Source organism: Perognathus longimembris, chromosome 2 (genome assembly GCF_023159225.1).
Source record: "Perognathus longimembris pacificus isolate PPM17 chromosome 2, ASM2315922v1, whole genome shotgun sequence".
NCBI lineage: Eukaryota > Metazoa > Chordata > Mammalia > Rodentia > Heteromyidae > Perognathus > Perognathus longimembris.
The window spans coordinates 47,180,208-47,203,804 of record NC_063162.1 but is presented as its reverse complement, the minus strand read 5'-3'; the positions used below and the strand labels follow the sequence as shown (position 1 = coordinate 47,203,804).

The window sequence follows — 23,597 nt, the reverse complement described above, 5'->3', positions numbered from 1 at the left end:
TCACAGGATCAAAGAGGTCATAGGCCACTGTGGAATGGGGCTTTTGCTTCTCTTTTATACATTACAAATGCACTTTTGGTAGAGAACTTGCCTAGCATGTAAGAATCTCTAGATGGAAACTCCAGTACATACATATGCCAGTACTGGAGCTTGAACGCAGCACCTTGCATCCTCACTTGGCTTTTTCTCTCCAGGTTGGTGGGTAGTCTATCACTTGAACCACAATTCCTCTTCCAGATTTTTGCTGGCTAAATTTGGAGATAAGTTGGGTGTTGGTGGCTTAATACCTAAAATCCTAGCTACTCAGGAAGCTGAGATCTGAAGATTGAGTTTCAAAGCAGAGGGCCATGTTTTCTGTGCTGATGGAGACACAGGAAGGAGGTGAAGGGCCCTAGAGGTTCCACAGCCAGCCAGAGGCAGGCCTAGCAGGAGGCTGGATCACTGACCTCAAAGCTGGTCTTGAGGAGCCTGAGCAGCCGGTGCACCTCTATATCATAGCTGAAGCTTCCTGGAATAACTGCAGAGCATGTCAGTATGAATCCTGAACAAAATGCATTCTAAAATAATCAAGGTAGCCAGAGAGACATCATTTGATCAGAAGTGTTAAAGTTAGGATGCTTTAGCCATTGTTTGAAAGACACTTCATTGCCTTGATAATTGTGCTGTGTACTGGAATATCAGCAGATAAATATTTGAAGTGCCAGGTGCTCCATCAGGCAATCAAACCCCTGACAAGTTACTGCCCCAATAAATAACTAATGTATACATAGCAGGAGGAGACTGGTGCCGAAAGTCCCTTGCAGCACCCCCTCCACTAACAGTCCCAAGGTAGATAATAGGTGAAGGCTGACCCCAGATGACTTTTGCAAACTTTGACTGAATAGATAACAAACTAAAGGTTAACCAATTGCATGTCTTTTTAACTGGGAATCCCCTAGACTTGTTTACTATAAAAAACCCAGTGTAATCTGTGCTTGCGGCCTTCGTCCATCTTGGCTATGTCCTTGTGGGTGTAAGTCTGAGCTCGAAGCTCGAGCTTGCTAAGAAATGACTCTTTGCTTTTGCATCGGAATTGGCTTCTCAGTGGTCTTTGAGGGGGTCTCGAATTTTGGGCATTTCAGTCTGTCTTTCAAAGCCAGGCTTCCTGGTTTGAGGTCTGGTGACCTTTCTGGGTTAGGTCGTCTGAACTCAGGAGGTCTCAAACTCCCAACAGAATAAAGAAATTCTGGAAACAGAAAACACATTATGATGAAAATCCCCAGATTTCTAGAAGCCCTTGTTCCCACCTCAGTTGTTTCCAAGAATATTTAAGGCACACACTTCCTGTCCCAGCTGAGCAATATTTACTGCTCACTGCCCTGAACATGGAGATAGGTAACATTACATAGATGGCTGGAGCCCTGTGGTCATTCATGTTCAAAGTCACCACCTTGGTAAAATTACTGCCATTTAGAGTCAGGTCTACCTAGCAGGGTGAGAAGTTTACTATTTCCAGGGTCCAGAGTTGATGAGACTCATTTGCAAACTTACAAGAATCTAATACAAGCCAGGTGTGGTCGTACATACCTGTAATCCCAGCATTCAGGAAGATCAAGAATTGGAGGCTAGTTTAGATTGCATAATGAGATTCTATCCTCTGTTTCCCCCAAAAGGAATCTTACATCAACCAGATGAATAGCCCTTTATCACAAGGAACAGCCCTGTCACCTGAACAGACTTACCTGGTTAGATGATGGCACTTTCTCCCGGTGGTAACCAGTATCAGCCAGCATAGCTCTAGGGGAGACCCCTGACACACAGAGGCAGCTTAATGGCGTGAAAACACAGAGGCCCTCTGTCTCTGATGTCTGCCTTCCCTGGGCATTAAAGTTAGTCTCCCAGCCAAATCACTCCCTGAGCTATTCTCAATGGAAAGCAGGGTAGTACACACATCAGCCTCAACCTACTGGGGCTGGAATCCTGTTTGTGCTAGAATCTGGGATATTCCAGGCAAGACGGCCTATGGAGACTCAGTTATCTATAATTTCCTCCTCCTCCTTTTCTCTTCTTCCTCTTCTCTTTCTCCTTCTTCTTCTATTGGTTTGAACTCAGGGCCTTGAAATTGCTAGGCAGGTGCTCTACCATGAATCATGCCTCTATCTCCTTATGTGTAAAATAGTGACAATCAAACTTTGCTTTAAAGACTGATGATCCTATACAAGAAGTGCTTGGCATATTAGTAGTCAATGCCAGTCATTATTGATAATATAAAATCAAAGGACAAGATTATAGTAATTTTGCTGAAGATCTTAATTGGCTGTGTGTGTGTGTGTGTGTGTGTGTGTGTGTGTGTGTGTGTGTTCTGGTCCTGAGGCTTGAACTCTGGGGTTGGCACTGTCTGAGCTTCTTTTGCTCAAGGTGAGTGCTCTAGCAGTTGAACCACCACCATACCACTTCCAGCTTTTTTTTTTTTTTTCTTTTTGAGTAGTTTATTGGAGATAAGAGTCTCACAGTTTCCTGCCTGGGCTGGCTTCGAATCATGATCCTTAGATCTCAGCCTCCTGAACAGCTAGGATTACTGGTGTGAGCCACTGGCACCTGGCTTGGCTTTCCGCCCCCCCCCCCCCCCAATTAATTGAAGATAAGAGTCTCATACACTTTCCTGCCTAGGCTGGCTTTGAATCACAATCCTCAGATCTCAGCCTCCTGAGTAGCTAGAGTAACAGATGTGAGTCACTGGCACCTGGCTTGTAACTGACTTCTTTAGCCCCCAGTGTCTTTGTAAGTAGAATTAAAAATCATGCTTATTCCTTTTTGTTGTAGTTGTTGTCATAATGGTGGGTTATAGTAATACAAATCAGGTAAAGAGTTTATTTCTTTTTGGACAACGTTACCCTTTCTCTTGTTCCTTCTGTTTTTCCCTCTTTTATTCCTTAAAAAAATAAAGTAAAAAGAAATTCCTGACAAATGAAAAAAAACAAAACAAAACCAGAATGAAACAATCACAACAAAAAAGCAACCCAAAGAAGTGAAAGATCCCTGTGGTGGGAGGTGGGCTGGGTTTAGTAGGGAGAGGAGAGGAAGGTGAGGATGTAGGTGGAGGGGAGGTGAAGCTTTGTGGTAAGTGTAGATGAGAGGGAAGGAGAGCCTGGGGCATTTACGTTCTGAGGGAAAAGTCAATGATTAGAGGAGCCTGAGGTAGAAAGGAGGTAAGACAATGGACAGAGCCTGCGTGGAGGGAATGCTACCTACCCTTGGGTCTGTGGGTGATGGGGCAACTACCACCACATAGATAGAGGACCTTTTCTGCCCTAGAGGCCCCCAGAGCTGTTAGCAAGGCCACGGGAGGGCTGGGGGCTGTACTCCTGGGAAGAGCCCAGAGTCTCACAGAGGAAGAGGGGCACTCCTCAGAAGGGAGGGCAGGTGTTTAAGAAAGCGGCTTCATAGCCAGGCCTCTGAGGGTTGTAGAAAGGAGCTGGATAGGAACAGAAAACTGAAGAGAAGAAAAACTGAGTCTGTTTACATAATGAAAGCAGCTGGCAACTTAGAGCTATTAGAATCATCAGAATCCAGGCTGCTTTTTCTCCAATTTATACTTTCTGAGACTACTTTTTGTGGGGGGCAGAATTGGGGGTTGAACTTGCAAGGCACTCTCTCTACCACTTGAGCCCCAGTTCTTTGGCTTTGGATTCTCTCTCTCTCTCTCTCCCCTCTCTCTCTCTCTCTCTCTCTCTCTCTCTCTCTCTCTCTCTCTGTTGGTACTGGGGCTTGAACTCAGGGCCTTGTGCCCTTGTTTGGTTTTATTTCTTCCTCCACAAAGCTAGCATTCTACCACTTGAGCCATAGCTTCACATCTGGTTTTTTGGTGATTAATTGTAGATAACAATCTCATGGATTTTTCTGCCCTGGATGGCTTCAAACCGCAGTCCTCAGATCTCAGCCTCTGGAGGTAGGTAGGGTTACAAGTATAGGCCACTAGCACCTGGTTTAGTTTGTTTCTCAGGTAGGGTCTCATGCTTTTGCTCAAGGCCTGGTTTCAGTCCCTTTCAATCCCGAGTATCTGAGATTCCAAGTGTGTTTCATTATGTCTGGCTAACTTCAGCCTCTTGGCTTCAGCAGTCTTCCTGCCTGCAGAGCAGCAGGGACAGGTTTCTGTTTTCTTGCTTTGTCATACTCAACCAGGCCCCTACTCTATCTCCTGCTCCCGAAAGGATATTTGAGCTCCTGCCATTATGTCTGTAATGTAGCCTGTATGAAAAGGAAATGAGATGGTAGCCAGGATTGATATTGAGCTGTCCCCATCAGCTAGCAAATAGCTTCTGGCTCCCTGGTGCCCACTCTCCCCAAGCTGGCTCATGCCCTAGAGGCACTTACCCTTCAAGTCAGCAACGTGGCTCGCTGAAGCGTTCTAGCCATTTCCCCATCACTTTGGCCTGTGTACTGGCTAGAACAATTGTTAAATATTTGAATATTTGCATTGGGTATATCCCTTTCTATTAAGAACAATACCTAGAAGTCACAAAATAGGAAATTTGTTCCTTGATGTTGCCTGAATGTGGTTGTATGGCTCTGAGGGACAGTAGAAAATGCTTTTTTTGTGTGAGCGCTCACATGAGCGTGTGCTGGTACTGAGGCTTGAGCTCAGGGCCTGGGTGCTGTCCCTTAAGGCCTTTACTGTTCTAAGATGGCATTCTACCACCTGAACCACAGTTCCACTTCCAGCCTTTTTTTTTTAATATATTAACATATATTATCTTTTATTTCCACATATTGCTGTTTTCTTAACTCTTTTCTGAATATGTGGTGCTGGGGAATTGAACCCAGGGCTTCATGTATTGGAGGCAAGCATTCTTGCCACTAGGCCCCTCCAGCTTTTTTTTTTTTTATGGTTAGTTGAAGATTACAGTCTCAGGGACTTTCCTGCCTCAACTGGCTTGGAACTGCCAACCATCAGATCTCAGCTTCCTGTGTAGCTAGGTGGTTAAAGCCATCTCATTCCCCAAGAATTTTGAGGCCAGCTGGGAGTAGGGATGGATTACTGTCAAGGTCAAGGAGCGGGGATGAAAGACATTAGACGAGTGTGGCAGTCCTGCCATAGGGAGGCTAGAGGTGCAGAGGGGTCAAAGGCTGGTGAGCCTGGCTGCACTGTTGGTGCCCCATCAACCTAGGTGGGTGAAGGTATGGGAGAAGTCAGGAGGGGGCTTCCCAAAGTTTGACGGGGGGCTGGGAATATGGCCTAGTGGTAAAGTGCTTGCCTCGTATACATGAAGCCCTGGGTTTGATTCCTCAGCACCACATATATAGAAAAAAAGCCAGAAGTGGAGCTGTGGCTCAAGTGGTTGAGTGCTTACCTTGAGCAAAAAGCCAGGGATAGTGCTCAGGCCCTGAGTTCAAGCCCCAGGACTGGCAAAAAATAAAACCAAAAACATAAAACAAAACAACCCCAAAGTTTGATGGGGAGAGGTGTCCTTAAGAGAGGTGAGGTCTCCAGACTATACACAGAGGCAATCACATCAGGAGAGGCCCAGGACAGGGGATCCGTGAACAGCATGCAGGAGGAACAGAGTCTGTCATTGTTGGAGATACAGTGAGGGAGACCTTTCAACACGATTGGGTTCCTGGTGGCTTTTTGGGGGAGCTCAACAGGAACTCTGGGGGTCATTGTGTGCCACTGTGGCCCAGGATCATCCTGGAACGTGTAAAGCAGTTCTGTAGGCCTTGAGGGAGGGGTGAGGGGGTCTATAGGGAGGTCCTGCAGGTAGGGGTCAGGTGCTAAGCTTGGCCCTTGGATCTGAAAAAATCACTGGATCTGCGCCTGCCGGAGAGAACCCCATATCTAAGGTAAAAAAAAAAGTCGTCGCACTTTCCTAAGCCACTTGAGTTCACAGTGGCTGTGGGGATGGGGAAGTAGAGGGAATTTTCTTTTCTTTCCATTTCCCTATACATATTAACATTTTCTTTAATCATCATAAGGTAATGTGGACAATTTTGTGTGTATGTGTACTGGTTTGGGGCTTGAACTCAGAGTCTGGGCATTGTCTCTGAGCTTTTTTTATTATTGCTGTTATTGGTCGTGGGGCTTGAACTCTAGGCCTGGGTGCTGTCCCTGAGCTCTTCAGCTCAAGGATAGTGTTTTACCACTTGAGCCACAGGCCACTTCTGGTTTTTTGAATGGTTTGTTGGAGATAAAGAGTCTCATGAACTTTTCTGCCTGGTCTGGCTTTGAACTGTGATCCTCAGATCTCAGCCTCCTAAGTAGCTAGGATTACAGGCATGAGCCACCAACTCCTGAGCATTTCTTACTCAAGGCTAACACTCTACCACTTGAGCCACTTCTGGCTCTTTTGGTAGTTAATTGAAGAGTCTCAGGGACTTACCTGCCTGGGCCAGCTTTGAACTTGATCCTCAGATTTTAGCCTCCTGAGTACCTAGGGTAACAGGTGTGGGCTATGAGCACCTGGCTAATAATGTGGATATTTTAGTGAATAAGACATTAAAAAGTAAGTTAACAGATAGGCATTGGTGGCTCATGCATGTAATCCTAGCTACTCAGGAGGCTGTGCTCTGAGGATCACGGTTCAAAGCCAACCAGGACAGGAAAGTCTGTGATTTTCTTATCTCTAATAAACCACCAGAAAACTGAGAATGGTGTTGTAGCTCAAGGTGGTAGAGCACTAGTTTTGAGTGAAAAAGCTCATGGATGGTGTCCAGGTTCAAAGTTCAAGCCCTATGACCCTCCCTACCCCCCAAAGAAGTAAGTTAGAACAATGTCAGCAGACTCTCTGCCTCTACTTCTCTTTTCCTCTTCAGAGGAAAGGACAGGAGCACATCCTGGCTCCAGTCCTGCCTTACTGCAGGACTGGGGGTCCTGACCATCTACCCCCACCAACTCTGCTGTCGCTCTGGGAAGTCTGGGGCAGGGCTTTGGCCGGGGAGATGGGCCTCTGACACTCCAGGAAGCTGAGGCAGAAGGATCAAGACTTCAAGGCCAGTCTGGGCTACATAGTGTCACTCTGCTAAAAAAAAAAAAAAAAAGGCTTTGAGCCTGCTTGGCCTGCATTTCTGGGAACCCACATCTCTGCTGGGCTGGTACACATTGGCCTCACTGGTTCTGCCTCTTGCTTCAGGACAGCCTGGTTTCCTTTGCCAGCCCAGCATTATCTGCCATTTGGGATCCTTCCAGGTTCCATCAGTGGTTATAAAGGGCCTTTCTGTGAGCACTCAAGACAAAATATACCCCTCCCTAGGCAAGACCAGAAAGCTTCCCAAGTGCTTTTTGCCTGCACATGATCCAAGAGGGCATTTGATGGGGATTAAGCATCTATTGAGTTATTGAAAAATTGTAGTAATCTGCTTGCTGGTAATTCACTCATATATGAGCCCTACACCTTGAGTTCAAGCCCCAGTATTGGTATGGAAGCTCTCCCTTAGTTTTTTTGCTCAAGGCTGGCACTCTACTACTTGAGCCACAACTCCACTTCTGGCTTTTGCTGGTTAAAATTGGAGATAACAGGCTTAGGGCCTTTCCTGGCCTGCATGGCTTCAAACCTCGATCCCCAGATCTCAGCCTCCAGAGTAGTTTAAAACATTGTCCTCATTGGTTCAGTGGGAGAAAGTAGATGTGACACCAGAGTGACTGGTGGGGCATGAAGGGGCTCAAAAGTTGACCTCAGGGCTGGGAATGTGGTCTAGTGGTAGAGTGCTTGTCTAGTATACATGAAGTCTTGGGTTTGATTCCTTAGCACCACATATACAGAAAAAGCCAGAAGTGGTGCTGTGGCTTAAAGTGGTAGAGTGCTAGCTTTGAGCAAAAAGAAGCCAGGGACAGTGCTCAGGCCCTGATTTCAAGCCCCAGGACTGGCAAAAAAAAGAAAGAAAGAAAGAAAGAAAAGAAAAAAAGAAAAGTTCACCTTAAAGCACTGAGTGTTCCCCTAGCTATAAAGGAAGCACTGGCCCTGTTCTCCCTGCTCCACCGAACTTGGTGTGTCAGTCTTTTCACTTTCAAAGGATTCAAATTCACTACCATGACTTCTGAAGAAGGAAAACTCTTTGTGGGAGGACTGAACTTTAACACCGATGAGCAGGCACTTGAAGACCACTTCAGTAGCTTCTGGCCTATTTCTGAAGTGGTTGTCAAGGATAGGGAGACTCAATGGTCCCGAGGTTTTGGCTTCATCACCTTCACCAACCCAGAACATGCCTCAGATGCCATGAGAGCCATGAATGGAGAGTCCCTGGATGGTCGCCAGATCTAAGTGGACCATGCAGACAAGTGTGCCCGGGGCACCAGAGGGGGTGCTTTTGGGGGCCATGGACGTGGTCGCAGCTACTCTAGAGGTGGCGGGGACCAGGGATATGGGAGTGGCAGATATGACAGTCGGCCTGGAGGATATGGATATGGATATGGACGCTCCAGAGATTACAGTGGCAGAAGCCACTCGGGAAGAAATTACAGAGACAATTATGACAACTGATGAGACATGCGCACATATGTAGATACACAAGGAATAACACTTCTGATCCAGGATCGTCCTTCCAAATTGCTGTATTTATAAAGATTTTTGGAGCTGCGTTGAAACATCTGTTTTAGTACATCAAGTTATATTTTTTAATTGAGCTCCCAAGGTAGCCTGTTAAATACCTTTCAGAAAGTTCCATATGTTTTTTTCCCATTTAGAATCCAGGTATTTTTTTTTTTTTTTTTTTTTTTTTTTGCCAGTCCTGGGCCTTGGACTCAGGGCCTGAGCACTGTCCCTGGCTCCCTTTTGCTCAAGGCTAGCACTCTGCCACTTGAGCCACAGCGCCACTTCTGGCCGTTTTCTATATATGTGGTGCTGGGGAATTGAACCCAGGGCTTCATGTATGGGAGGCAAGCACTCTTGCCACTAGGCCATATCCCCAGCCCGAATCCAGGTATTTTTATCTTTTTTTTTTTTTTTGGCCAGTCCTGGGCCTTGAACTCAGGGCCTGAGCACTGTCCCTGGCTTCTTTTTTGCTCAAGGCTAGCACTCTGCCACTTGAGCCACAGCGCCAATTCTGGCCATTTTCTGTATATGTGTTGCTGAGGAATCAAACCCAGGGCCTCATGTATACGAGGCAAGCACTCTTGCCACCAGGCAATATTCCCAGCCCCCAGGTATTTTTACCTTTTTATCAGGTTTTTTGTTAGAGCTCTCAGGATTATTCCTTCTGACCAAAAAGATTGGCCAGACTGATTTTTAAAACTAAAAATGATGTGTATTTAGGGACGTTTTTAAAATCTGTATACAATGTTTACCATGGCCAGAAAGTGATTTCTAAATGTATCTATAAGCAGTCTGCATCAAGAACGTAATTAGCTTACAGATTTTTTAAATTCAAGATCACCACCTTGATTATATAGGAAAGCTCCTTAAAAATGTTTGTGAATGTCATTTTTTAATACTGGAAGAAAAAGATATTCTGTTGTGTCTCATGTAGTGCTTCATGATGTCCTTCATGGAGTTGATTAAAAGATGAAACCTGAATACAAAAAAATAAATAAATAAAAAGGGAAGCACTGGGAAAGAGGCCTGGCTGACTTAGGCCCTTTGACTCCAACCCTGAGATCTCAAAAACTATCCCCAAGTGAGGGGCTGATCCTGAGATCTCTAAGCTTTTGGATCCCAGTTTTGCAGCCTTTACACCAATGCCTAGATGCTTTGTTCCTCTGACAGAATGAGCCCAGCATTTACCACTGGTGCCCAGTGTTTGGAAACTGTTCCCGAGATGGGTCAGCCATGATGTGTCTCTCTCTCTCTCTCTACTCTGGCCCCATCAGGCATATAGTTTGCCTCTTGCTCTTGTCCTAACTCTACTGGGTCACTTGATGTGCTCTCCTAGCATGCATTATTCACTAGGCTCCCCAAAGGAAGTGGGAGCTGTAGTGGCTTTGTGGCAGAGGATGAAGGGAGGGCTCCAAGGCCAGTATCTGTTCCTCAATTGGACATCATATTGTAGGGCCAAGGCAGGGAGTGTGGGTTTTTCCCTTTGAAGTCAGGAGACCTGGTTCCAGATGACTGTCCCCATCTGCTGCTAAGTGAGCTTCTAAGAAAGTCTTTCTCTCCTGGCCTTAGTTCCCCTCTCTCCAAACAATAGAATGAAGCCGAATGACCTCCTCTCCTGCCCCCACTCACTATGGACATGTTCCAGTGGGCTCAGATTTCCCTCCTTCCCTGAGATGGGTAGATACTAGTACGTGTGTGTGTGTGTGTGTGTGTGTGTGTGTGTGTTGGTATGTGTGGCATTCCTCTGCTCAGGAACCCAGAATTAGCCAGGAGACAAGACCATGGTTTGTTGGACCCCTCAGGCTTTTCTTTCTCACACTGTAATTGGGTGAGGAGTGAGAGTTGGGCAGGGTGGAGTTGCTTCCTTCTCTAGATAAGTTTGAAATTTTTCTAGCTTCCTATTCTCCAGTGATTGTGTTACTTCCTGTTTTCTCTCCCCTCCCTCCCTCCCTCTCTCCCTCCCTCCCGCTCTCTCCCTCTCTTTCTCTGCCAGTCCTGGGGCTTGAACTCGGCCTGAGTACTGGTCCCTGGCTTCTTTTTGCTCAAGGCTAGCACTCTACCACTTGGGCAACAGCGCCACTTGTGGCCTTTTCTGTTTATGTAGTGCTGAGGGATTGAACCCAGGGCTTCATGCATGCTAGGCAAGCACTCTATCCCTAAGCCACATTCATAGCCCCATCATGCTATTTCTTATGGACAGTTTTATTAAACATATACATTCTTGTCTTTATCTTCTGTCACTCATGCTTCCCTGTTATACTGCATCTGTCTTCTCCATTCAGTAGAAGTTCCCTGCAAAGAAATGTTTTACTTTTGATTGATTACGTTTTTTTTTTTAAATTTTTGTTTTTGCTGGTACTAGAGGGCTTGAAGTTGGCCTCATGTTCTCACATGTTTTTTTCACTCAAGGTTGACTCACTACGATTTGAGCCACTGCTCTACTTCTGGCTGGTTGGTGATTAATCAGAGATAAGAGTCTCATGGACTTTAATGCTTAGGTTGACATCAGAGATTCTCATATTTCAGCCTTCTGAATAGCTAGGATTAAAAGTATGAGCCACCTGCACCCTGCTTAGAATTGTGTGTGTGAGTGAGTATTGGGGTTTGAAGTCAGGGCCTCATGCTCTCATTTGTCTTTTTGCTCTATCACTGAGCTACTTCCCTGATTACAGTTTTAAATTCCCACTTCCCTGCCTTCTTTGGAACACTGCAGAGGTCTGAGACTCTATCTTCCAAATTGCAATTCCCAAAGTCCTTTCTTTGCCAGTTTCTGAGTTTGGATGAATGGACAGAGTATTTATAGGCAGTGATTTGGAATCCTGACTGTAATAACTTGGATAATGGAGAAAAAGCAATAGAAGAGGTTTAATCTGACTAAATTATAATAAATGCATGTGTGAATTACAATAAAATAAAACAAACATTTAGAGGAGGGAAAGAGAACTTGGATAAATCCTTAACTGGTTTGTTATTAATTCTTTTCTCACCTGCAAAATGAGACATATTAAATCGACTTCAGGTGAAAATGTGAGCCAGGACATCATCTTCTGGGTCCAAAGTCCAAATTCCCACTGCCAAGCGGCTAAAGAACTCCACACTAAAACCAGGTTAAATGTACACTGTTGGGTTTGCTGCACATAAATATAATAAGGCTGCGGATATAACTCATTGGCAGAGCACAAGGAATGGCAAGGCCCTGGGTTCAATGTCTAGACCTCAAAAAAATTCCTTCAGGAGGCCGTGACAGGAATAAAGTGAGTTCTAGGCCAGTTCCCTGTCAAAATAACAAGATGTTGGCCAGTGAATTCATAGCAAGACCCTGTCTCAAAAACCCCAAAAAAGTCCTTCAACTTCGACAATAAAGAAAAGGTGAGCCTTATAAAAGGTAGAACAGGGCCAGGGGAAACAGCTGAGGGGCAGATCATTTGCCTAGTATTTGAGAGGCCTGGGCCAGAATTTTCACCACTGCATACAATAAACAAACAAGTAAACAAACAAATAGAAATGTTACCTACGTCTCTGATTTGGCCGATTGAAAGGATCTTTCTCTTAGAGTTTACCCCCTTCCTTCCAAGCCCAGGGTTCCTCCTCACTCCTAGAGGCCCCTCTCTCAAGCCCCTCCCCCACTGCTCCTCCCGTGGACTCCTCCCTTTTCCTCTCTCCCGCTGGCGCTCTGCTCAGCGCTGAGTCAGGCCGCGCCCGGTTAGGGCGTGGCCGGCGCATGCGCACAGACGTTTGCGTCAGGGTGGGGGGTAGGTTTATATGCGCCGGGGTCAGCTGACACTCTGCATTGCAGACAGTCGAGTCTAGCGGCGCCATGTACGCTCTCCTTCTCCTTGCCGGCCTCCTAGGCACTGGTGAGACTGGGACCCTCGCTCTGGGGAAGGGGTACCCCACAGCGTCCACCTGTCCCCGCCTGGGCTGTGCTGGGTCTTGCGAGCCTCGCCCCGCTTCTCCAGTCGCCCACTCGGGCGAGGGGCACACGCACTGCGCAGGCGCCGACTGGGGCCTGTACCTGCGGCCGCGGCCCGGGAGGCTGTGGAGAGCCGAGGCGAGGGCGAGGAGGGCGCGGGGTGAGGCGGGTGGGACCCGGTCCGTGGTCCCTGCGCGGACTGGGAGGCCAAGCCTCCCCGGAGGCCTTCCTTAAGGCCGCCCTTCCCGCTGTGGGGGGGTGGGCCCCACGGGGTGGCCCCTCCCTCGGCCGTGTTGTGACTCTGCGGGGCGCACGTGATCCGCGTGGCCCTGAGCCTAGGGGACCAGGACAGAATCGGGCTGTCCCAGTTTGTACTGGGGTGCCATCCACCTTGATGTTTCCCTTTTCAGTTATACCCCACCCGCCACGGGAATTGTGGCCCTCATTGTATTGCAGTGAGCTCTGCCTCACCTGCGTTCCAGGCCCTTCCCTGGCGACTGTACTTATTATTTGAGCTGGTTGTATAGGTTTGTGAGGGCTGTGCACAGAGCGTCGCACCTATTGTTTTAAAAATAGTCCCAAGGATTGTTAGAAATCATTGTAGGGCCACCTGATATTAGGCTAAGCTCCTCCCCTACCCCCAATGTCTCGTGACTTTTCTTTTCCCCTTAACTCTTGGCATTCACATCTTATTTAAAACGTCATGATTAAGAGAAAAGGAGTGAGGTTAAGTATCAAGCTTCTACCAGATTTTAATCCCTGTAGTGAAGATCCAGGTGTACCCAAAGACAATAAGCTAACTTCTGTGCCCATTTCTTAGTACCTGTGCCATTTAGGGGCTTTTTGTTTTGTTGTTTTTAATGTGCTGGTTCTGGGGCTTTGACTCAGAGCCAGGGCATTTTCCCTGAGCTTTTAATTTTTTTTCCCTTCAAGGCTAATGCTCTACCACTTTTCGCCATAGCTCCACTTCTGGCTTTTTGGTGATTTCGGCTTTGTTTGAATCACTTTTCAGCCTTCTTCACAGCTAAGCATGAGGCACAGGCCTTCTGTTTCTTTTGAGATGGGATCTCACTACATAGCCCAGTCTGGCTTGAACTGTTGATTTTTCTGTCTCAGCTTCCTGAGTGCTGGTATTCCAAGTGTGCACTAGACTAGCTCTAAACACCATTCTGCCACTGTATTTCCCCCCCCCCCCTTGGTCCTGGGGTTTGAACTCAGGGCCTGGGTGCTGTTCCTGAGCCTCTTTTATGCTCAAGGCTAGCACTCTGCCACTTGAGCCACAGCGCCACTTCTGGCTGTTTTCTGTATATTTGGTGCTGGGGAATTGAACCCAGGGCCTCATGTATACGAGGCAAGCACTCTTGCCACTAGGCCATATCCCCAGCCCAGAGTCTCATGCACTTTTGCTGGGGCTGGCTTCAAACCATAATCCTCATATCTCAGCTTCCTGTGTAGCCAGGATTATAGGCATGAGCCACTGGAGCCCCACCTGCCACTCTAATTTTAATAAATGGTAACAAAGTTACTGTTGCTGGTAATCAAATAGTTTATAGATTAATATATTATTTTCTCATGATAGCTTTTAGCATCTCAAAAATGTGTCTAGGCCTACTCAGAGCTCTCAAATTTATTTTTAATATTTGTAGACTGTGAAAGTTGATTTTGCTTAGATAGAATTGGCTGGGCATGGTGGTGCTTGCCTGATAATCTTCACACTTGGAGGCTGACTGGGGCAGGAGAATTAAAAGGTCAAGGCCATTTTGGGCTGCACAGTGAGATCTTGATGCAAAAACAACCAAAAGAATTAGTTTCATTGACATTGAGTTGGTACTTGTGAGACCCTATGGGTACAGATTCACTGAGATCAGAAATAAAGGGACTTGTTTATTTATTTTGCCAGTCCTGGGGCTTGAACTCAGGGCCTGGGTACTGTCCCTGAGCTTCTTTTGCTCAAGGTCAGCACTGTACTTGAGCCATAGCTCCACTTATTTTCTTCCTGGGCTGACTTGGAACTTCGGGTAGCTAGGGTTACAGGCATGAGCCATGAGTGCCCAACCTTGTGCAGGAGATTGAAGTTGGAACATAGAGTCTGAATCACACCCCCCACCCCCAGTCTTTAATTGCTCCTTTGGGAATGTGAAACCCATTTCTAGTATTGATGGCTATGTGTTTAATCAGATTCTGGCTGTGAAGTGCCCCTCTTCCCTGAGCACTTTGATAAGTGGACTGTGTTAACATGAATGACCTTGGTTTAAGTGTGCTGCCAGGCCCTTAGATTATGCCAAGGTCACTCTGATAAGCTATATGAATGGTAGTTTGTCTTTTTGTTTTGTTTCTTTGCCAGTCCTGGGGCTTGAACTCAGAGCCCGGGCACTGTTACTTGAGCCTCTATTTGCTCAAGGCTAGCACTCTACCACTTGAGCCACAGGGTCACTTCCAGCTTTTTCTGTTTATGTTGTGCGGAGGAATTGAACCCAGGGCTTCATGCATGCAAGGCAAGCACTCCACTGCTAAGCTATAGTCCCAGCCTCCTGACTGTAGTTCTTTATGTCGATTGAGATGTAGAAGTTTGACATAGAATTACTGACACTTAACTGTATGACCTTGAGCAATTTACTTAACCTCTTGATTTCCTCATGTGTAAAATGGCATTAATTGTTACTGACATACTGAGTTGCTGTGAGGCTTTAATAAAATAGTGCATGAGATGGCTTAGTAAAATGCCATGTTTGTTGCCGTGAACTAATAAATAGAAGTTGCCAGTGCCCTTGTGCCACCAGCCTTGTGATCCTCCTCTGCCCCTGACTTTGGGATTTCCCTGGCACCTTTCATTTTAAAGGATGCTGTGAGTTAACAGCAAATCAAGAATGTATGTGCTAGCTGGGTGTTGGTGGCTCACTCTGGAGGCTAAAATCTGAGGATCAAGTTTCAAAGTCAGCCAGGGCAGGAACATCCACAAGACTTATCTCTAACCATTAGGAAATTGGTAGTTCTCTGGCTCGAAGTGGTAGATTGCTAACCTTGAGCAAAAAGAGCTCAAGGACAGAGTTCAGGCTCAGAGTTCAAGCTCCCGGACTGATGACAAAAAAAAAAAAAAGCATGTGCTTATATAGGTGGCCCTAGCCTGTAATCCTAGCTACACTTGGAGGCTGAGATCTGCACATTGATTTTCAAAGCCAGCCAAGTTTAAAGCTGGAAGTAGGTCAAGTGGTAGAGTGCTAGTTGGGAGTGAAAAAGCCAAGTAAGAGTTTGAGACCTTAGGTTCAAGCCCTGCTACTGGCACGCATGCAAGCACACAAAAAACAAAGGAAAACAAGCCTATATTTTGGACATAATTACTGAGTCAGGAAAACAACCAGCTTAGGAGTGAGCTGAGAGTTCATGCTCTAGGGAGCTGAGTTAAGCTTAGCTATTGGCTTGGCCTTGATATGCCAACAGCCTAAGGGGATCCCGGCTGGTTCTTGGTAAACAGTCACTAACTCTTGAGACTTGGTTGGGTTTAAGCCCCAGCCTGTTTTCCCCATCCATAAGTGGATTCGTGCACTAGCCTCCTCTCATAGATAGTCACCTTTCTGACTTAGGTGTTGCTACTCCGCTGCAGGCCTCTACATTTGATATTTCCTCACCCTGCAGAATATTGTCTTGGATGTTTTCACTGTTTTCCAGATGTTGTTTATGTTCTTAGGTTTACCCCGTCACAGGTATCTGGGCCTATTTCATTCAGTGTCACTGTGATATTCAACTGTGTCATTCTTTTATCCTATCAATAGACATTCAGGTTGTTTGGAATATATATATATATATATATATATATTCCAAACAATATATATATATATTGCCAGTCCTAGAGCTTGAACTCAGGGCCTGAGCACTGTCCCTGGCTTCTTTTTGCTCAAGGCTAGCACTCTGCTACTTGAGCCACAGCACCACTTCTGGCCTTTTTAATATATGTGGTGCTGAGGAATTGAACCCAGGGCTTCATGTATATGAGGCAAGCACTCTTACCACTAGGCCATATTCCCAGCCTGGAATATTTTGTGTTCAAACTTTTTATAGACATCAAGTGCACACATCTTGTGCATATGGATTATTATTGAGTCTTGTTGATACCTTGATATCTTGAGTCTATACATACCTAAGAACAGAGTTGCAGAAATTACAGAATTGTTCTCCAAGTGAGTTTGGTAGCTTGTACTCTGGTGTGTTCAATCTCAAATTATTGTATATCTGCTTTCATATTTGTTGATGTTAAAACCTAAAGTCTTTTTCCTCTCACTATATATAATATATAAATGTTTTACCATGGTAATTCATATGCATGCTATATATGTGCATATATACACATATATGCATGTATATATACATATGTGTGTATATATATATATGGAGAGAGAGAGAGAGAGAGAGAGAGAGAGAGAGAGAGAAAGAGAGAGAGAGAGAGAAAGTCTGGGCCACAGAATCTGAATCCAGGGTTTTGCCCATGCCAGGCAAGCAGTTTTCTTCTTAAGCCTGTACCCAGTTTCTCTTGCTTTTAGTTTACATTTATGTTTTGAAATAAAAAATACAAACTAACATTTGTGTGTGTGTGTGTGTGTGTGCGCGCGTGCGCGCGCGCGCATGCGTGTGTGTGCGCATGTGCCAGTCCTGGGGCTTGAACTCAGGGCCTGGTCATTGTCCCTAAGGTTTTTTGCTCTACCACTTGAACCACAGTTCTGCTTTTGACTTTTTGGTTAATTGGAGATAAGAGACTCATGGGCTTTCTTGCCTGGGCTATCCTTGAACTGTGATCCATAGATTTCAACCTCCTGAGTAGCCAGGATTATAGGTGAGGGCTGCCTGCACCAGATCTCAGCACATACATCCCTTTATTTCTTTTCTGGTCAGTTTTGGGGCTCAGAAGCTGGGGAGCCTGGCTAAAATAACATTTCTTAAAATAGACACTTTAAAACACCATTACATACTATTTTTACTTAGGAAAGGTGGATAGATCTAGTCAAAACAAATTAATAGTTATAAATGTGAGTTCCTTTCTTTGAGCAAGAAGCTCCTATAACTTGTCAAATTGAGAGCCAGAGAGATAGGAAGTCAGAAATGTACAACATGTAGGTGAAGGAGGAAGTTTGCTTGGACTTATTCCTTTTTATTTTTATTTTTTTTTGCCAGTCCTGGGCTTGGCCTCAGGGCCTGAGCACTGTCCCTGGCTTCTTTTTGCTCAAGGCTAGCACTCTTCCACTTGAGCCACAGTGCCACTTCTGGCCGTTTTCTATATATGTGGTGCTGGGGAATCGAACCCAGGGCTTCGTGTATATGAGGCAAGCACTCTTGCCACTAGGCCATATTCCCAGCCCTACTTATTCCTTTTTAAAGTTAAAACAAAAACCTTTGAGATAGTCTCATTGCTATCTTTGCCCAGGTGCTGCATCTCTAGTGGCAGGCAGTACAGTCATGTATTACTACATCTGGCTGAACTTACCATATTGATAGTAAAACTGCGTTTCTTCTTTTTTTCCTTTGGTTGGTCTTGGGCACTGTACCTGAGCTTTTTGCTCAAGACAAGTAAGTACTTTATCACTTGAGCCCCAGCATCACTTCTGGCTTTTTCTGTTTATGTGGTACTGAGGAATCAAACCCAGGGCTTCATGCATTCTAGGCAAGCACTCTTACCACTAAGCCACATTCCCAGCCCTAGTTAGTCAAATCTTTTCTTCTTCTGTGTGTGTGTGTGTGTGTGTGTGTGTGTGTGTGTGTGTGAGAGAGAGAGAGAGAGAGAGACAGAGACAGAGACAGAGACAGAGAGAGAGACAGAGAGACATGGGGCTTGAACTCTGGGCCTGGCTACTTACTGCCCCTGAGCTCTTCAGCAGAAGGTTAGCACTCTCACTTGAGCCACAGCACCACTTCCAGTTTTCTGGTGGTTAATAGGAGATGAGAGTTGTATGGACTTTCATGCCCTGGCTGGCAGGCTGGCTTTGCACTGCAGTCCTCAGATTTCAGCCTCCTCAGTAGCTAGGATTATAGCAGTGAGCCACCCTGACACCTGACAAATCTTTTGAACTTTTTTTTTTGCCAGTCCTGGAGCTTGAACTCAGGGCCTGAGCACTGTCCCTGGCGTCTTTTTGCTCAAGGCTAGCACTCTACCACTTTAGCCATAGTACCACTTCTGACTTTTTCTATATATGTGGTGCTGAGGAATCCATCCCAGGGCTTCATTGAAGTATGTGAGGCAAGCATTCTACCAGTAGGCCATATTCCTAGCCCCCTTATTAGCACATATTAGTAGCACAAAGGGAGGATTCATTGTGATATTTGGATAAAATGTACCAAATCAAACTCCACTTCCATCTCTTATTCCACTTCTCTGCTTCTTAAAACAATTTCAACAGGTTTCTTTGTTCTATTTTCATACACGTATATAAAGAGATTAGGTTATGTTCACCTTCATTAACCTTTGCTGTTGGTTCTCCCCATCCACTAGTACCCATCTCCCAATATAGGCAATTTTGCTTTCCTGTCATTTTTTTTCATTTTGTGTTGTTTTTTAATGTTTTACTACGGTAATTCACACATGTATATGTTACAATTAAGTCAGATTAAGCTCTTCTATTACCCTTTTTTTCCCTTGAGATAGAACTATTTAAGAAATACTTTAATTCTGGTAATTCTACATTTACAAAAAAAGTTACAAAGTACAGTGTTTGAGGTTTTTTCTTTCCTCAGTCCTGGGACTTGAACTCTGGTCCTAGTCACTGTTCCTGAGCTACTTTTGTTCAAGATTAGCATTCTATCACTCCTTGAGCCACAGCACCACTTCCAGCTTTTTCTGTGATTAATGGAGATAAGAGTCTCATGAACTTTCTTAAAGCCTGGGCTGACTTCAAACTGCCATCCTCACATCTTAGTAACTCACATCCTGAGTAACTAGGATTACATGGGCCACTGGCACCCAGCTTTTAATTTTTTATTATAAAGGTAGTGTATAGAGGGGTTACAGTTACATAAACTGAGTAATGAGTACTTTTTTGTGGTTTATTTTTTTGGCTAATGTTACCCTTTCCTTTGCTCTCTCCCAGTTTTTCCCTCCTGTCCCCACTCACAAGTTGCATAGTTCATTTTTAATAGTGTCTAGTGAGTTCTACTGCTGCATTTGTTCACCTTTTGTCCCTCCAGTGGGTTTTTATAATACCTTCAGTCACCCAGTTTTCATCACTGTTTCTGTTTTGTTTTTGAAGTACTGAGGTTTGAATTAAGGGCCTTTACTTGCTAGACAGGTACTATGCCCTCTTAAGCCTCCCAAATAGCTGGGATTACATGTCAACATGCCCTGCTTTTTTTTTCTTCCACTTTTCTGAAGTTAACATTAAGAAATTGTTTCTAGGCATTGACAGATTTGACTTTGGGCTCACATGTAATGTTGACCTATAGTTTGTGTCCAGGGGAAAGGGCTATTGCTCTCACCAGCTTGTTGTAGTTTATGTAGGCAGCAGGACATGGGAGCTACCATACCTTCGATGGTCCTGGTGCCTTGATTAAGTCTGAAAAGGGAACCAGCTTTAATATGAGGAAGTGATTTCCTTTGTGGGTCCAGCAGTGGGATGTTCTCTAAATGCTAAAAGATCCCTATATTCTCCCTAGTAGGGGTTGGCATGTAATATTTTCTACAGGTGTGCAGAGACCAACACAGCCTGTGAGCCCAGATGCAAGGGGAAAGACAGTGCCCACTTGTATGGCTGAGTGTCCATTTCTGTGCAGTCCACTGGGTCTGCAACAGGATGTCGTCAGGGAGGATGTAAGACCATTGTCCACTGGGGACCACTGCCTGTGTCTGCTGTCTACTCACCTGACTGGAACCTGCCTCCTGGCAGTGGCTCTGCCTCCTGACTAGGAATTGCAGCACTGTGGTTACCATCTCCTGATGAAGAGCCTTTTGTTTTGAAGACTTCTGTTGGCAAGAGTTTTGTTTTTTTTAATTGGAGTGCAATACTCGAGAGTTTGTCCCTGAGGTTGTGTCACTCTTTAGCTTTGTATACTTGTCCCCCAATATCTAAATCATCACTGCACAAGGTAATTTACCTGAGGGTCCTTGCCTTATTCATGTAGATTTCTCCCCCTTCCCCCCAACAATACTGGTGTTTTAATTCAGAGCCTAATGATTTTATTAGGCAGGCCTCTATCACTTGAGCCACATCCCCTAAACCTTCTGCCTTTGTTACTTTTATCAAATAGTCTTGCTTTTTGCCCAGGCTGTTCTGGACTACAATCCTCCAACTTACATTTTCTTTGTAGCTTGGCAGGCATGTATGTACCACTATACTTAGCAAACATATGTATTTGTTTATTTGAACTCATGGCCTGGGTGGTGCTGTCCCTGAGCTTTTTTTTCTTTCTTTTTTTTTCCTGGTACTGGGCCTTGAACTCAGAGCCTGGGCTCTGTCCCTGAGCTCTTTTGCTCAAGATTAGAACTCTACCACCTGAGCCACAGCTCCATGTCCAGTTTTTTGGTAGTTAATTAGAGATGTGAGTCTCTGCACTTTCCTGTCCAGACTGGCTTTTGAATTATTATCCTCAGATCTTATCCTCCTGAATAGCTAAGATTACAGGTGTGAACCATCAATGCCTAAATCTGTCTCTCTTTTTTGCCACTACCAGTGCTTGAACTCAAAGTCTTATGTTCTCCCATGGCTTTTTGATTATGGCTTTACCATTTGAGTTCCACTTCTGGCTTTTTGGTGATTGGAAATAAGAGTCTCACAGACTTTCCTGTCCCAACTGACTTGAAAATACGACCTAGGATCTCAGCCTCTTGAGTAGCTAGGATTACAGGCATCAGTAACTGGTGCTCAGCCTTATACTTAGCTTTTTATTGGTTGAAATTGGGAATGGGGATGTTTTGCGAGCTTTTTTCCCAGGCTGGTCTCAGCTGCAGTCCTCCTGATTTCTGCCTCCCAAGTAGCTAGGATTACAGGTGCCAGCCATCATTCTGGGCTGCTTTCTTTACTATGCCATTCTGAGGACTCAGTCCAGGGCCTCAGATGCATTAGGCCAACACTTTATTCTTATCTCAATCTCCTCAAGCCTAGCATTGTAGGTGGTAGAATGATTTGGCTTGTGTGTAAAGTCAATGAAGCAGTGGTAGGGAGGGGAGAAGAATGAAGAAAGAACCTTTGTCTTAAGTAGCCATTAGTGTGTCTGATCTGGGCCAGAGGGCATGGGACATCAGCCAAACCAGTATATAGGCTTACTTGCTACTGATTTTTTTACGTGACCTAAGGAACTTTAGGCATTACTTTCTCAAGATCAAGGTAGGTTATGTCCAAGTACACATTATTCTAAAAGGTTAATGGGAAATATTTTTTACAGTTTTGTGCAGAATGTTTTGTAAAAGTAGGATCTAGAAAGAAGAGATAAGTACTAATGTACCTTTATCTGGTGTAGTCAGTGTTGAGAGCATTGTATAACTTAAGTTCCAAATCTAAGTGCATGGATTCTCTAAATGTGAAGCCAGAGGACCTGAGGTAGATGCTGTCTCTTTTGGGAATTATTCTCTCGTTTCCCAGCAACCTGCTTGTTGTCATGGGGACACATCACCGAGGTAGCAGATGCAGTAAGCTTTGGAATGTATGCTTTGCTTGTGAGTGCTGGGAGGCTCCATGTATTTTCTTTATCTTTTGGTAGCTATAAATCTTAACTGTATTTAACACATTGTCTGATAGATGATTTCTCAAGTGGATCATGGGTTCACATTTTAGGAAAGCCTGTCCCTCTCTGTGAGACCATTTGTAAGAATTGCTGGTAACTGCATCATATATGTGGCTCTTCAATACCCTCCATGGTAGTAAGCCTTTATAAAATGACTTGACATTTGGAGAGTATTCCGCTGAACTGCAAACAACAGGCCTGGTGTAGTAATGGCTTAAATCTGATAGTTTAAGTGCCATAGAACAGTTGCTATCACAGAAAACTGAGCCAGGTAGTTCAGGAGGGGCTACTCCAGACTGCTCCCAGACACAGGCTTTTCTAGCTCTGTTCTTCATCCTTCATGCCTTAATCTAAAGGAAAGTGTGATGACTTCTGCTGACATTCTGTCAGCCGGGGTGTAATTGTATGGTCAGACCTTGTGCTCCTTGGCACATTTGTTTGGCATCCTTGTGTTTACTGGAATCTAGTTTTATTCCTGTGAAGGAAGAGAGAATGGATATAGGGGAGTGGCTTTCAGTCACTGTCATTGGGCAGTAACTGTTTGCCCTAACAGATCATAAGGTTTAATTCTATTCTTAAAGGTTACATGAGAAAAAAATTAATGCTGAGATGAAAATTAGAATGTCACCTTTTATCCTCTTGAACCGGCATTTAGCAATTAGTTGCACTGTTCACCAAGAAGTTACCAGGCATCAGGGGCTCTCCTAAGTGCATTCTCTTCACACTGTTCCTGAGAAAGTTTTGTATTTTTCATGGATTATTGGTATGAGCAAGTTGTCTGTCTGAGGCCAGTAACATGTTGATACCTGTCTCCTCACCATACCAGAAAGGGAGAGGTACTGGAGTTTACATTCAGGGCCTTGCACTTGTGCAGGTTGTTTGCTCCATTGGTGCTCTACCACTTGAGCCATGCCTCTAGTCCCCCCCTCTCCTTTTTACTTTGAAACATTTTTTTTTCATTTCTTTTCTTTTTGGTGGTACTGGGCCTTGAATGTAGGCAGGCTCTTGAGCTTGCTATACAAGTTCTGTGCCACTGGCCCACACTTCAAGCTGAGACTTTTTTTTTTGTTTTGTTTGTGTTGTTTTGTTTTTTTCCTGTATGAGGGCAATTAAAACTTAAGGCCCAGATGCTGGGAATGTGGCTTAGTAGTAGAGTGCTTGCCTAGCATGCATGAAGCTCTGGGTTTAGTTCCTCAGCGCCATGTAAATAGAGAAAGTCAGAAGTGGCTCAAGAGGTAGAGTGCTAGCCTTGAGCAAAAAGAAGTCAGGAACAGTGCTCAGGCCCTGAGTCCCAAGCCCCAGGACTGACAAAACAAAACACAAACTTAAAGGATTACATTCTTGCTGCTTTTTTTTTTTTTTTCCTACTCAAAGCCAGTGCTCTACCACTCAAACCACACCCCTCTTTCCAGCTTTTTTTTCTGGTTAATTGGAGGCAAGACTCTTAGACTTTTCTGCCTCTGCTGTCATCAAACAAGATTCTC

General features: G+C 45.0%; 1 protein-coding gene and 1 pseudogene across 3 annotated transcripts in view; both read left to right on the top strand.

Annotated features, from left to right (window-relative positions):
- The first annotated feature begins 7,957 nt into the window (after positions 1-7,957).
- Positions 7,958-8,596, top strand: LOC125346432 (annotated as a pseudogene).
- Positions 8,597-12,215: 3,619 nt separating this feature from the next.
- LOC125346430 (prosaposin) overlaps positions 12,216-23,597 on the top strand; it is a 30,660-nt gene continuing 19,278 nt past the window's right edge. For all 3 annotated transcript variants that reach the window (XM_048338973.1, XM_048338972.1, XM_048338970.1), the window contains exon 1: positions 12,216-12,361. In XM_048338973.1, coding sequence (XP_048194930.1) covers positions 12,322-12,361 — 40 coding nt within the window. In that variant the 5' untranslated portion in view covers positions 12,216-12,321. The remainder of the gene's footprint in view (positions 12,362-23,597) is intronic.